The sequence below is a fragment of the Xenia sp. Carnegie-2017 genome, unplaced genomic scaffold (genome assembly GCF_021976095.1).
Source record: "Xenia sp. Carnegie-2017 unplaced genomic scaffold, XeniaSp_v1 HiC_scaffold_25, whole genome shotgun sequence".
Classification (NCBI taxonomy): domain Eukaryota; kingdom Metazoa; phylum Cnidaria; class Anthozoa; order Malacalcyonacea; family Xeniidae; genus Xenia; species Xenia sp. Carnegie-2017.
Window position 1 is genome coordinate 8,480,797 of NW_025813488.1, and position 15,136 is coordinate 8,495,932.

A 15,136-nucleotide genomic window follows, 5' to 3' on the forward strand; every position below is an offset into this window, starting at 1 on the left:
GAAATCTTCATTCAGTACATCGTATAGTTAAAGAAATGCAACTTATTTAAAACATTATGCCAGTTTTATTAAGACTGACGAGCGCGCGACTTCATTTTGTATAACATAATGTAAATAAATAAATTAATTATTCGGAGCACGGATGGTCGGTTCACGGTATCTTAAATTGCCTCGGTACTTAAAATTGTGGGACGCGGCAACACAGGGACTCTTTTGACTCGAGACACGGTGCATGCATATCTTGTAGGCGTCACGGTCAAGATAACTATTGTGAATTTTGCTTGAAGCCAAATTGTTTTGTGTTAACGGGAAGATAATATTAATTAGAATTTTATCTTCGGCTTGAAGATAAACATATGTCCATGTACAATGATAGATGGAATTTTTGCAGCGTATGAATTCTGGTAGAGAAACCAAAGAGCTTAAAGCTTAACACGATTAAAATAGCAACTTATCCCTCACACGCCCTTAAAAGAGCGCTCCGAGCCATAAACATTCCCACCGCATTAAACATCCTGCTATTGCTGCTATTTACACCTCGACACATAGATGAAATTTTTCATTTCAAAACGATGGGCTTGGTCTACGCCTTTGTGCCAAAAATGTGCCGCATTATATGTGGCGCGTCTAGCTGTTTAAACTACTGCTCGATGTATCCATTGTTGATTTAAGGACAAAGCAAACAGTCAGTCATAATGTCCTATTTCAATACAAGGAGTGGCGTATTCTTCTTCACCCCAACGTTAATTTCACTAGATATTCACGCTTCCTACATTTTGCGTATTCAAAATTACCCCTCAACTCCATAAATTGCTTGTATCTTTGCACGCGAAAGTTTTTATGCTTTGTATTTGGATCAGCCAACACTCGGACACAAATTGGTCCCGAGTCCGATCACCACCATCGTCCCGTTTAAATGCTTTGCTTTGAATGAAAGTTAGTTCGGGCATAAGATCTTTCCCTCGATCTTAAACACCTTCAACAGGTAACAGCGAAATGATGGTAATTATTAAAATATTTCATATTTTGGTCCTTGCGTTTTTATTGTACCCGTAATTGAAGAGTGCTGTCGTCAATCGTCATCGAGTTCGAATAAGAACGACTGCCTCAACACTAACGTATAACATAAACCTAGGTAACTCTGTAACATAAACCTAGGTAACACTGTAACATAAACCTAGGTAACTCTGTAAAATAACCTTGGCAACTCTGTAACATAAACCTAGGTAACTCTGTAACATAAACCTAGGTAACTCTGTAACATAAACCTAGGTAACTCTGTAACATAACCTTGGTAACCCTGTAACATAAACCTAGGTAACTCTGTAGCATAAACCTAGGTAACTCTGTAACATAAACCAGGGTAACTCTGTAACATAACCTTGGTAACTCTGCAACATAAACCTAGGTAACTCTGAAACATAAACCTAGGTAACTCTGTAACATAACCTTGGTAACTCAGTAACATAAACCTAGGCAACTCTGTAACATAAACCTAGGTAACCCTGTAACATAAACCTAGGTAACTCTGTAGCATAAACCTAGGTAACTCTGTAACATAGCCTAGGTAACTCTGTAACATAACCTTGGTAACTCTGTAACATAAACCTAGGTAACTCTGTAACATAAACCTAGGTAACTCTGTAACATAAACCTAGGTAACTCTGTAACATAATCTTGGTAACTCTGTAACATAAACCTAGGTAACTCTGTAGCAAAACCTGCGGTAACTCTGCAGTATAACCCTTGAAAATGGTTATACTGTAGAGTGCGTAGGAAGACCGATAATTAGGGTGGGGGGGCTCATATTCATTAATGCAGGAGATGCAGTGCTAAGCTCCATTGAAATTCATTGTTCTCGACGGTTTGTAGTATGCATATATGGATATCAACTCCCCTAAGTATCGATATTCCTACGCCATTGTAAATATAACCCTGAATAACTCTGTAACATAACCCTAAGTAATTCTGTAACATAACCCTGAATAACTCCGTGACCTAACCTTATGTAATTCTGTAACATAGCCATCAGTAACTCTGTAACATAGCCCCAATTAATTCTGTAACATAACCCTGAATAACTCTGTAACATAACCCTAAGTGATTCTGTAACATAGCCATCAGTAACTCTGTAACATAACCCCAATCAATTCTGTAACATAACCCTGAATAACTCTGTAACATAACCCTAAGTGATTCTGTAACATAGCCATCAGTAACTCATCAGTAACACAATTATTAATCTTCCAACGCCCACGAATGTTTCACTGTTCTTTGAGATTTTTTATGCATTACCGCTTTATGTATTAGCACCGTCAACGGCCAGGAGTTACAAGCGCATGCTCTTATTGGTACACAAACATGGCGACATCGACGTCAACCATATGAATTTGATGGTCAATATGCACAAGCACGCATGCGCCATGTTACGTTTTGCTACGATACGTTACGATACGTGGCTAGTGGAAAACAGGCTTTATTCACGTTGATTGTCAAGTCACGGTAAGTTGGCTTCAAAAATAAAGAGATAAAGGAGGTCGTTGCTCGTGAAATGTTTATAAAAAATAATTTTCCAAAAACTGACCGAAGACAAAAAAGTTATTGGGGATATGCGTCTTTGATCCAGTCTGCACAAACATACCACCACCACCATCACCATCATCATTAATCTTTGTCATCATACGCAGCCAAATATTTATCCGACCCAGTCTTCCTCGACCTTTATTCTTTCAGTGGGATGGTGCACACTTGGCAAAAAGACGTCGTTAAAAATATTTATGTGAAGAAATCTTAAGCGAAATCCTTTTCCAGCCGACAACTTCAAAAAATAAATGATAAAACACACTTCGAGAAACATCATCTTGTAAACTCAACATTCGAGTTATGACAGCAAGGGACAAGATTTAAAACAGTATTATCGACTATATTTCGAAGTCATTATAAATCTTGTTTCTTGCTGTTATAACTCGAATGCCGAGTTTACAAGATGATGTTTTTTGGAGTGTGTTTCATCATTTAATCTTAAGCGAGCATTCTTGCTTTTATTTGCAAGGCGAACCTTTGCATTGCTCATCATTTTTATCGACTGAATTTTTAATTAACCTGTATGGCCATGGTGCATGTTACAATTTGGAATCTCGCACGTGATTGGCCAGTTATGTAATGACCAAACTAAAACGCCGTTTACGTGGGCGTAATAATTGACAAAAAGGACAAGAAATCTTTTTACAATATTGTCAAGATTTTGAAATCATGCGAATACTGCATGATAGTTTGTGACTTCGACATTCGGATGGTTCAATACCAAGATCTAAAATCCACCAGATTCATGAAGTAGAACTCGCTCGAATTATATGGTACGTAAAATAATCTATTTTTTCTCCAATAAAACGACTAAAACTTTCAGACAATAATGTCTCATTGCCGAGCCTTTGGTCGAGTCGTGAACGCGATAAACAATATCTAGCTCTATCAGCACTTGCATGTAATATTTCTATATATCTTGCATTGTAATATTTCTGTTCGCCGGCTGTGCGCTATGGGGGTAGTCGAAGGCACCCGCTTATGATTTCCAGTTTTGAAAACCATGGCGTATCGTATTTCATAAACACCCTGTTCTCCTCAGTTGTCCTGTTAGTCCTGTGTTTAATGTAAGGAGAAATTCGATTCTTTCACGGGTGGAATATAGCAACAAAGATAAATGTAAGTTTTATTGCTGATTATCATCAGTCGATATTACGTTTCTTCGTTTTATTTATCGATTCTGCTTTTCTGCAGACACCTATACATTTTAGATAATTGATTTTCCATAAGCAATGTTGTATATACGCCTATCAACTTCGCGTGTTTGAAATTCATTGTGTGTCTTGTTTGAACAGGATTTAAGCCTTTTGAATTGGAATTCTTCTATGTATTTCTCTGTGAAAGACGGCCTTTGCGTTTGATTTTGATTACAATCCACATAGTACCTACTATGTGTTAATTCATCGCGAAGCTAAAGTGGAATAAGATAACGACGAACGATCTTCTCATCGCTCCTATCCCGCAATGAAATTTCATTGTTTTGATGTTTTCATTAATGAAATGGAATTTTAATGTCGCCATTACACTTGAGTTAATTCGAGTGTGATAGCGAGTCAAAATTTTTTCAGATGAACACTCTTTTGAGTGGAATTGTCGATCGGGTCGCGAAATCGCTTTGTCTACATGGAAATAATTTCGTCATGGTTTCAAAGAACGGGGCGAACATTTTGCAATTAATAGCCTTTGTCAAATTGAAATTTGTCAATGATTTCACATTCCTTGCTCTTTTTAACAACTGTGGTAACGTTCTTTGTCGTCTCGAAAATTTGATTTCTCGTAATTTATTAGTCCAAATTTCTTACGAACAAATTAGTGACAATGTTTGTGCAATTTGCGACATTATTACGGCATCCAGATCGATTAACCTTGATATACATAACGTTCAAATGTCATATAACATCAAATAAACCTGCTCTCGCTGTTATTTCACAGTACAGCAAAATCCTTTCTAAGTTTTAGAAATGCTAAATTTTCGAGGGAATATTCGTCATTGTCGATTGTTCTTCATCAACTTCTTGGCGAGTTTGTGAATGAATAATATAAATTTGTACAGTGTTTCAATGGAACTGATGTGACTTTCGCTTCGGTGATTATAATGAATGAAGTGGGACAAGCTCAATGGAAATGCGTTGCTTATTTCTGATTCTCCCTCCCTATTTTTCAGGGAAAGGAGAAAGAGATAGTCGGCGACACTTGCCGAAGCACAACTGCAACAAGAATGGCATCAAGTTTGTCACAAGAGCGGTTTAACCGCACACCGCGCCGTTCGCAGTCGATGTACATAGCCAGAGAAGGGTTAGACGAACCTGACATACTAAAGAGAAGAGCTCATTCAACAAGAGCTGGTAGGAAACGTCGCAGATCATCGTTGTTCACTGGCAAGTCCATGCCAAAGATTCCACAAATAGAGAACACAGTAAATATGTTTGAAAGAGTTATCAAAGCTCTGAGGTATGTGCATAATTATGGCAATTGATATGTCTGGAAATGAAAACATGGAATGGGGAATTCTGTTGTCAAAGCTAGACAGGGTCATTGACCTCATATTTCATCTTAATATGATCTTTCATTGAATTTACCTGTCTTGTTTGATGATTGCTTGTAAAGTTGTTTATGTACAAGGTGATCACCTCAGGTATATGTAAACAATAGGCAATCATTGGTTAAATGTTTTGATGCTGTTTCACCACCACTGCTTGGCCTGGAACCCCGCAGAAGTTGTGTAAGGGATGGCAGTTATTTAGCAAGCATGCTCATAAAAATTGACATTTGATTCTATAAAGATTACTTTGCAATGAAGCTTGAGTTCCCTCAATGATATCAACCAAATAACACAGTTTATCAAGATGTGAAATTTGCATTGACACTTCATTCAAAAATACCTTTTGCCAGAGTGTCTTTGCCAATCCGACAATATAGCAACTATACCAAGAGTATAACATTGGATCCATCATTACAAGCATTTGTCTTAGTCTTGAATTTTGTGGTAGTATGCCAGTTAGATCAGTTTTCAATGTGGTGGAAGCACTGAAAAGGGTTTTTCTTGGGCATCCTGTGATTTAACTAATCCTTGTCGGTTCTGTTTGATCAATTCTCTTCATATTTGCAACTGTGTTAGTTGGTGCATCATTTCAATGCCTTTTCTGTAATTTTAATACATTGATCGTATCAGACAATTATTCCAGGTATTAATAACATCTTTGTAGGGATTGTGCTGAAAATGTCAAAGACAGAATCAATAAATCACCTGTAACGGTATAGTCATGCAACAGTTTTTTTTGGTGCAACATCCCATTCATCTTAGCTTTATTTTATCCAGGCAAGGAGAGCATTGGAGCAAAAGTTGAGGTAAGTTACCAAAAAAGGTTGATATGTTCGTTTCCCTTCCTTGTGTAGCACAGTCGATGCTTTTTCCTTCAACTTTCTCCTTATTAGATGGTGTGAAGAGAGATTGGATCAAGTATGTATATATTCCATTTTATTACAAATTTTTTTATTTCATTGTAACCTCGTCATAAAATGCCATTGATATTCACAATATATAACTCTGATATTACTGATAGATGATAGGTCATCAGTCTTTAAGTCACGAACCCCTAAAGACTTATATTCACTGCCCTACATACTTGACTAGATTAAGAGTTTAAAAACTTGCGTTTAACAAAATATCAATTTTTAAAGCAGAAGGGGGGCTCATCGTCTGGAGCTTGAAGAAGGGCGGGTGGTTCGCCCCCAAGCGTAACCCCCCTCTAAAGCCCTTGTTATACATGATTTCTAGAAAGTTAATGTCATTTCAAAATTAGGTCGACGGCCTGTGCGAGTTCTACCAACACGAAATTAAAATGAGACAAGGTATTTACGAGTGTCTTTCGAGAGCGAATTAGGATTATGTCACTTATGAAGAACATCAGAGTTTATCTTTAATGTTTCCTTATTTGCCAGGTGCAAGAAACCTTGAAACAGCTTTGCAGTCGTATGGTGTAAAACATGGTCACGATAAGTGCAAGTCAAACTATCGCGAGTCAACTCAGGTAAAATCAGAAATCAGTTCTGCATCATCGTAGCTCACCAAACAGTGGCGGACATTTAATGAAATATTGGTGCAAGGGGGGTTAGGGGCTTGCTCCTCAAGGCGCGAGATTTCCCAGAACATCCAACCAGAACATCCTACCTAGAACGTGTATAGACCAGAAGTATATATCAAATAGTCATTGTTTAATGTGGCAGTTATGTTACACAGGTGTGATTTGTGGAATTCAGTACAAGATTTTCATTCTTTCAATTTTATTGGAAGAGGGGTCAGCACCCTGTCCCCCCTCCTTTATTGTCCGCCACTGTTGCCTACGACTATTCGCAATTTCCCCTCTCGTTTTCAGCGAATATTTTAGAAAGTATTTCAGTATTGATTGACTGTACAAACAATAGATTTTGCCTTTTTTTTTGTATGTTTATCTTCGTGTTGCTTGTAGAATATGTGTGAGATTGAGGAAGAATTCGAACGGCGGATTGGAAGATTCAAAGTCCACGTTGACGGTAAATTTTATGCGTTGTTTCTCGACTAAAAAACATGTCTTCAAATAATTCCTCTTTCGATCTTATATTTTCTTCAGCACTTGATGGTTTTGCGCGGCTCTGTCCCGGAGATAATTTTGAGGTCAGATCGTTTGCGGTCGTCGTTTTTTTCCGGCTGTTTCAAATTTGCCAAGCTCGAGTGTTTTTATTACCTCTCAGCATATGTATGTCATCTCTTAGTTCGTGTTTGTTTTTGCGTTCCATGGTAGGTTTTTGTACGGAATGCGATTGGTCGAAAGTGGAAGGCAAAATGCAAAATAGAACGAGATGGTCAGAAATGGACAGAGAATCATGTAAGTACTTATCCAACAAGGACTGTTAACGAGTCAAATCTGCTATTGAGCGACATATTCTGACTAACGAGCGCGATCTTGGTCGCACCGTCTTACGTCTTTATTCCAAAGCCGTCGCCAGAGAATGAGAGATTACTTGGAGATTTCAGATATGAGATTTGACTCGTCTCCTTGTTCTTTTGGTATATTAACAGGTAGAGAGGCGAGGAGAAGGGAGTCTGAGCCACGTGTTTTTCATGTGCGCATAACCGTATCAAAAGTCAGTTAATGATTCTCTGATTATGGTTTTGGAAACACGGTGCCATCAACACTGCCAACCTCTGTAGTGTTGGGGCAAAAATACATCGCTCGCCCACTTGCAGTCACTAAGACATTTTTAAAATGGCTGTCGTAGTGTCATCATTTGTTCTTAATTTATTTCAGATTGAAGTTAAAGGATCACTCAAGGATACCCTCTTTCTAAGGGTGAGATTGCGTTGTTGAGTTCACAAAGATGACACCGTTCACAAATTCCATAACCCAAAATATTTTGTCCGAATTCTAGATTTTCGAAATCAAAAAGATCCAATCAAACACGCAGCTTGGAAGTTTCTCTCTTCGATTACGTAATTACATCGCCTCCTGTCCAATCGTACGTACTTACTAGTAATAGCAATAAAACGCGTGCGCTGATTGGTCTAGAGCTGAGTGTGCATTAGCGTGTGCTAACTATGGTGCGAACCGATCTTAGCTAAATGAATTAGATCAATCTAAGGGAATTTGTAATTAAATCATGAATACGTGTGAAAGAAAAAATGGAAACGTTTGTTTTAAATTTCTTTGTTTCGCACAATTGTTCTTTCATAAAAAGATAAAAGATAGTTTTCGTGTTTGCACTGGCTTATGCAAACATCGGAGACGTTTGTGAGAACTCTCCACCTTCCGTCTAGGGCTTGCACTGATCAGCTCTCGAGTTCTTCGAAAGGTTTCATCGGTACGCATGAGTAAACATCTTTTAGTTCTTAAATCTTAAGAGTGTGCCATCTTGAGTGTTGTCAACTTTGACAATTTTTTGAACTACACAACTGCTCTTGTAGTCAACGTAGGGATGTATCCACAATGATTTTGTTGGCGGGGAAGGTTTAGGGTTGAGAGTGATCCACGTATTGAATTAGATTGTAGTGGTTACTTTGGAGTGTGGCCGTGTCTTGTGACTTGTGTTGTAGAATTCAGTTTTTTTGTACAACGATCGAGAGATATTTTTTGGAAGTGTTCTCCTTGAAATACAAACAACAATTTGCTTTTGCTTGGGATATTAGAATTTGTAGGGAAATTGGCTGCCTTCTTGCAGGTCTTATGTATTGGTCATTTTCAATGATATTATCATTTCTTTTCAGAGTCTTTCAATACCAGTGAACAAGTCCGGAAATCTTAAACTGAGAGTAACTTTTCATTGGCAGTAAGTGTCCAGAAGGGCATTGTCGAATCGTGTCGATTTACTGGCAAATGAGTTATTTTGTCGTTTTATTCTTGTGTCAGACCTCTCTCGACGAAGGAAGAAAGCAAGTTGAAGAAATCAAATCGCGATTATCCTCTATCAGACGTCTACTTCGGCTCTGTTTTGAATGTCAGTCATAGCCCCGAGATCTCCTTTAATGTACCCGATAAAGATAAACCCTCATCACCCTCTGCCGACCCGGAAAGTATCGTACTTGGGTATGAATCAACGAAATACATGGATCGTTTAGAAAGTCTTACTCAGTGAGTAGAAAACGCATTTTATCATCCAATGCTTGGCATTCTTGTGTTACGTAGAACTGAAAATTGGCTTATTGAAATTTTAGGTCTCTCTCGGAAGAAAGCGACTCGAGAACCTTTTTGGATTCATCATCTTCCGTACGTTCTCCGCTTATCTGCCTATCTCGTTCCATGGATGGGTAGGATAGGGTATGATAGAATAGGGCAGGATAAGATAGGATACGACTGGATAGAATAGGGTATGATAGCATAGGTGAGGATCAGGATAACCTTTGCTAAGAACGTAAGTCGCAACGTAGACTTGTATATGTAAATAAACATATGGCGGCGAGTCCGTCGTGAATTGTTGAGTAATAACTTAAAGCGAGTACCGTAAAACCTGTGGAATAGTTTGAAGTTTCTTTGATGTATTCTTTGAGACGGTATTCCTTCTCTTTCTATCTTGTTGATTAATAGTGTTCTGTTTCTTGTTAGAAAGACGACGTTGTTACCTCAGACGATAGCGATGAGGCGAAAGTTTCGCCCACTTTCGATAAAATCATTCGAAGACTTTTTGCCGTCCTGGAGAAACATTTAGGTACATATGATACGATTCAACAACATAGGGGGACATATGGTGAGATGTAGATACAACATAGGGGTGCATATGGTACGATTTAGGTGCAACGTATGTACACATACCGTTACTCCCTATAACAAAGTGGTTTGCTCGATTCATACTTCGCTGATATGTATTTAAATCTTCCTCTTGTAGCTCAACATCCTCAACTGCAAGGTTTATATGAAAAACTTGAAAAGCTCGATGAGATTTTACAGGTGCGTAAATTACGACGTGAATACGAATGCGAACCGTATAGAAAGACAAAAAATTTGCAATTACTGACGGATAATGTCTTTGTGATTGAAAGATCCATAGATGCCCATAGAAATCGTCCATGTTTCAAGTTTGAGTCTTGTAATGTGATTCATCGGAGAGATATCATGGCATTATCGTAGGCCTTGTTTCATTAGGATTGCTTTTTGAATTATGGAGCATCAAGTAAACGTAGTGTGTTTTTTTGGTATTATGGAACATATCTGAGAATGGGCTTATGAAATGCTTTGACACCAATGAAACACTTTAGTTGACGATTTGTTTTTTGTGTTATGCATAATGTTGTCTTTTGCCTGCAACTCATTACGTTGTTTGGTATCGTTGACTAGTGAGTTTGACTTGATCCACAATCATTCATCGATTGGGTTTACAAATTGTAATTTTTACAGAACATTTGCGCATGCTCGTTATATATCTATCTAGTATTTCCGTAAGGTCCGCGATGCCGCTCATGTGAGTCTGCTGGTCGTGACCTGCAATCTCGCAGGAAACTTAGTGAACATCGCAGATATGAATGCTGATCATGTCATTTTGACATTATTGACGTGTAGGTTGGTAAATTAGGAAAGACAAATTTCTCCGGCTCGGTGGAAAGTGCGTTAGATAGTTTCAGCTTTCTCGATCTGACTGATGTCGGAACGAAACTCGGTGATGACGTTCGAGCTTCTGATACGGGATACTTCAGCAGCACAAATGACGATCTGCCCAAGCCGCTCACATCGCCCGAGGTCTGTACAAAATACCATTCGAGATTTTACGTTTTCCGGACGAATCTTATTGGTCGTCATGTTCAATTAATTGTCAGGTCAATCATTCCATGTACATCAAAACAACGCGTTCTCATCTGGATGATGCTTTGGGAACCGATAAGAACGAAGACAGCAAATCCCAATCTTTCCTTTCTTCATATGATAATGTAGCCGGTACGCATACGTTGAACGCCATTGCAGGCATGTCTGATGGAATTTTAATCGATGGACGTCGCTTCTTATGAATAAAATCGTAATTTCTGATTGACATCTTGCTCACTTTTTACAATATAGAGGGCGAGCCAGATGCTTGTTCGTACAATTTTGATCTCGCTTCGACCGGAATCACGATCATAGATAAGGTGTGATAGTAATATGTCCGATTTGAGGAGGAAGACAAGGGCGAGGAGTCTTTTCGAACAAACTTCAAATATCATTACAAAAGAAAAATGTTCTTTTTTACAACCCCATATCTTCAGTAGGTTCCCCTCTAAGAACTCAAAATCAAATTAAGTGAAAAAAGTGTCGAGGATATTGTTGATTTTGTTGATGTCAGAACTCCTCGAAGTTGTTTTCTATGCCAAACTCAACTCTTGCAGCAAATAATTCATTTGGAAACATTTCTTGAATAGGTTTTGCTACAACACTTGGAATTTTGTCTACAACTAACGAAGGTGAGTTTTGATATGAGGAAGCTTTAATGATGATGTTCGGTGAGAAGGAACCGCATTAAAGTTTATAAAATATCCTCCCGTGTAACCGTTTCAGGATTTCGGGTCTGTCGGTCCGCTGAAGTGTAAGGTAATTCATAATATCGACGACTTTACGTGATGATGTTAACGTTCTGTGAGCTCTCTGATCTTGTATTTGTTTAGGAAACATCTGCGGTGATCAAATTAGAATGGCAATGCGGTATATTGCATAAGTTGATTCAGTTGGCAAACGACGGGACGACTCCCCACACCATATCGCAAGGTACTTTAAACAAGTTAATTATCGCTATTTTAGGTCATCTCAAATGCTGTAAGCTTTCCAAAATTGATTGGGCCAGAAACGAGAATTAGGGTTATTCCAAAACTTTTTCTACGACAGCAAAGATTTAGGCAGTTTTTTATGTGGGAATTTCAAGTAGTTCTAATTGAATTGTGTTAGTTCAGGATTCTGTAAATTTCACGTGGAAACAAGATTACTGTATCAGATGATTCTCAACTAGTATGGGTTTTTTTTAATAGCAAACGAAATGATAACGCTTCCTCCCTCAATTTCAGCTTATCCACCATTGGCTGCTAGCGGTCATGACGAAATGCTATTGTTTTGGGCGGGCCATTGTGGCAACAACGTAAGATTTCATAAGTTCATTGTTTTCTTGATTTTACGGGCGTCGAGAAAATGTTCAATTCATCAAAATTTATATGCTCGTTCTCCTTGTATATTTAGCCTTTGTTTATGGAATATGAACAATTCATACAAGCTCTTCGAGATCAGTTTACAGCATCAATCGATGAAAGGTTCCACTCCGTCTTGGACACTGGTACGAAGAAGTTCTGTTGCCATTTAATATCTTGCGGATTTTGTCAAATTTGTTGCAATTTAGCTGATGCCCGGAGGTTGTTATCTCAATTTTTTTCTTTTCAGTTTATCCCGTTATATGCGTGAGAGTCTTGCAAGAAAACGACAGTCTTATGACGCCGATCATTCCTCCCAGATCTGTGGTTTCCATTTATCAATTTACTGATTACTTCCTCATCGATAACAGGTTTGCGTGACTAAGTCACGTGACTCATTTAGCCGCACGAATTTTCTCATGGAGATTCTTTTAGGTGGAATCTTATTCAATTTGTGGAAAGTATCGCCAAAGAAGGTGGGTGTTCGCTTCGTCTCAACTTAGTTTATGTAGTTTGTGTCCACGACCAAGAAATATTGTACTCTTGATGATATACTGAAGTAATCGATCGGCTTAGGAGAAGCCGGACCGAGAGTATTTTGTTGATTGTTTTTTCAGTGGTAGTGTGGTTGAGCCTTTGCTAACTGTGAACAAAACAGTACAAATTGAACGATCTTCGTTCTTTTTGGTTGTTCAGAATCTCTAAGATTTCGTGATTGCTAAGTACTTAACTTTTCTGTTTTCTGTAGTGTTGACGTATGGTCATTTGATTAGCGATAAAAAGTCGGTTGTTTTGACACAGGTAGTGTGAACTTCATCGAAGTGTACTGTTTTATCACTTTTACAAACTTGGAAAGTGAAATGTTTGACAGAAAAACGAAGACAATATAAAAGCGCCATTTTTGGCTGTGGTAGATTGCAAATTAGATGGCAGACGTACACTTCACACGGCCGAAGGAAGATCGATAATGAGGATATAGCCCATATTCATACAATATACGTACATGTTATAATTTGTAGAAAATAATGTAATTTCGAAGACATAATTATAGTAATCTATATATAATAATAGATAATTTCGACACGAAGATATGAATGAGCCCCCCCGTCCCAAATATCAATGCTAGCTATGCCACTGCATGGTTCTTTCTTTGAAATTATCTTTCCTTACACAGCTTCAAATGTACAACAAAATTCCGTTCGAAAAAAGTTGCTGCGTCTGCACATCGAGGCTGCTTGTTGATCCTGACTCGGCACTATCGGCTGCAGCGGGTACGTATAATGCTGCATCCTGGTACATTTTCAGAAATGCGTTAAATAATTTCCATGCGTTTTTATATCGAAGGAGTCTACTTCGAAGCACTTTTGAAGGATGAAAAGAAACGAGCTCAGGTATACAAGAGTCGAACATAATCTATCATGAACAAACTAGCCCATTGCGTAAAATTATTTTTTAGGGGAGGGAAGGGGAATAGCTACCGCTTGCAACAGGGTTTCGAAATATACAGCATGTTTGGTTGTGGCTTAACGTTTCAATCAATTTAAAAATTTTATTTCCTTTGCATGTGTATACACACTTATTCGTGAATTATACTTTTGTAAGTAGTCGCATACCTTGTGTATTTTGTGCGAACAGGCAATATCGTATTGTATTGAGGCTTTAGAAGACAATGAAGAAGACCTTAGAATAGCTGTTTGCCATGCATTGAAGAAACTACAGGTTGGAACACATCAAACTTCACATTGGATGTCAATGATTTGATTTCAGTAGACTTGTAGTAATACCTTCTTCTATACTATAGGGAAAGGAAGCCATTGAACATTTGTCGTTCCTGGTTAAATGCGATACAGATCGAGTAAAAAAAGCATCGCAAATAGCCTTGGCTAGTTTGGGTACGTTTCCGAGATGATAACATGTCCGCATCAATGATCTAGAACCCAATCCTCTAGATACAGTACGACTTTATGAGTGAGGAGAGGCGCCATATTGAAAGGTGGTAAAACTGGGGATGTTTACGACTAAAGTCTGCTTCTTTTGCGATGTAGAGTTGCAGAGTTGAATGTCTAGGTTTTGTTTTTTAAAATGCGTGATATGATTGATTTAAACTTATTTTTAGCTTATTTCTGATTGAGAGTTTTGCTTTTTTGCCACCTTTGAAGATCGTGTCCTTGCTTCATCTCGACAAGATAGTTAGACATCTAGGGAAATGGTTTCTAAATCGTTGGTCTGCACGTGTTCGTCATTCGGTGATTTTAGGTGCAGTTTTTGGCCCATGTATGATATGCTTGTGCTGTGTTCGTTTGCTTAGGGAACTCAGAGGAAAGTGATGTTTCGAGTAAGGTAAAGAATGGAGATATTTGGAATCAAACTATTGCTATGTCTGACCTCTCAAAAAGCTCGGAATTTTAATCATGTGCAGATTGAACGAACGAATTTATAATGCATGTGCTGTTTCAGATCTAATGAATGAATTCTACCTGTGCTGGTTCATTCAAAGAATCGCATGTGCTGAGCTAGTTGATGAGTATAATTGATTCCTTTTATGGATTACATATGCTAATCTGATGAATATACATGTGGTGATTCATTTGATGGATCAGATTAGCCTCAAATAAATTTAAATGCGATGTAAACTGTTCAAACTGTTTTACGTCGCGTACGAGTAAATGTACGAAAATGATATAAAGATTTACGTTGCTAATATGAGTTCGATTATTCAAATATGGATAATATATGCATGTTTAAATTATCCAAAAATTGTATTATTTACTGTTGAAGTTATAAATATATAAAGCGATTTTAAGAAAAAGCCCTCAATAAAGTAATGTTAAATATATTTAAAATTACAATCTTTCAAATACATTGCAATTTTCATCGTCTTAATGCAGACGTTTGAATTTGTCTTCTTTGTACCAGGCGATGAACTGAGGAGAGGATCAACAT

The 15,136-nt window shown here is 37.9% G+C and overlaps 1 protein-coding gene across 2 annotated transcripts; it reads left to right on the plus strand.

Annotated features, from left to right (window-relative positions):
• The first annotated feature begins 3,230 nt into the window (after window positions 1–3,230).
• LOC124452884 (rho family-interacting cell polarization regulator 1-like) lies at window positions 3,231–15,076 on the plus strand. Of its 2 annotated transcripts, none has more exons than XM_047003512.1 (33): window positions 3,231–3,356; window positions 4,748–5,034; window positions 5,790–5,838; window positions 5,903–5,931; window positions 6,019–6,043; window positions 6,387–6,435; window positions 6,526–6,614; window positions 7,053–7,116; window positions 7,194–7,237; window positions 7,365–7,448; window positions 7,872–7,913; window positions 7,993–8,079; window positions 8,825–8,886; window positions 8,967–9,188; window positions 9,272–9,323; window positions 9,660–9,762; window positions 9,940–10,001; window positions 10,611–10,787; window positions 10,865–10,982; window positions 11,103–11,170; window positions 11,441–11,482; window positions 11,577–11,609; window positions 11,684–11,783; window positions 12,077–12,147; window positions 12,246–12,339; window positions 12,444–12,564; window positions 12,629–12,669; window positions 12,942–12,994; window positions 13,368–13,464; window positions 13,538–13,584; window positions 13,829–13,912; window positions 13,995–14,085; window positions 14,502–15,076. In XM_047003512.1, exons 1-33 carry the CDS (start codon window positions 3,354–3,356, stop codon window positions 14,600–14,602), a joined length of 2,691 nt encoding a protein of 896 aa, XP_046859468.1. In that variant the 5' UTR covers window positions 3,231–3,353; the 3' UTR covers window positions 14,603–15,076. The 2 variants fall into 2 exon arrangements, with proteins under 2 accessions (XP_046859468.1, XP_046859469.1); XM_047003513.1 differs by lacking the exon at window positions 3,231–3,356 and adding an exon at window positions 3,531–3,702.
• The last annotated feature ends 60 nt before the right edge of the window (window positions 15,077–15,136 follow it).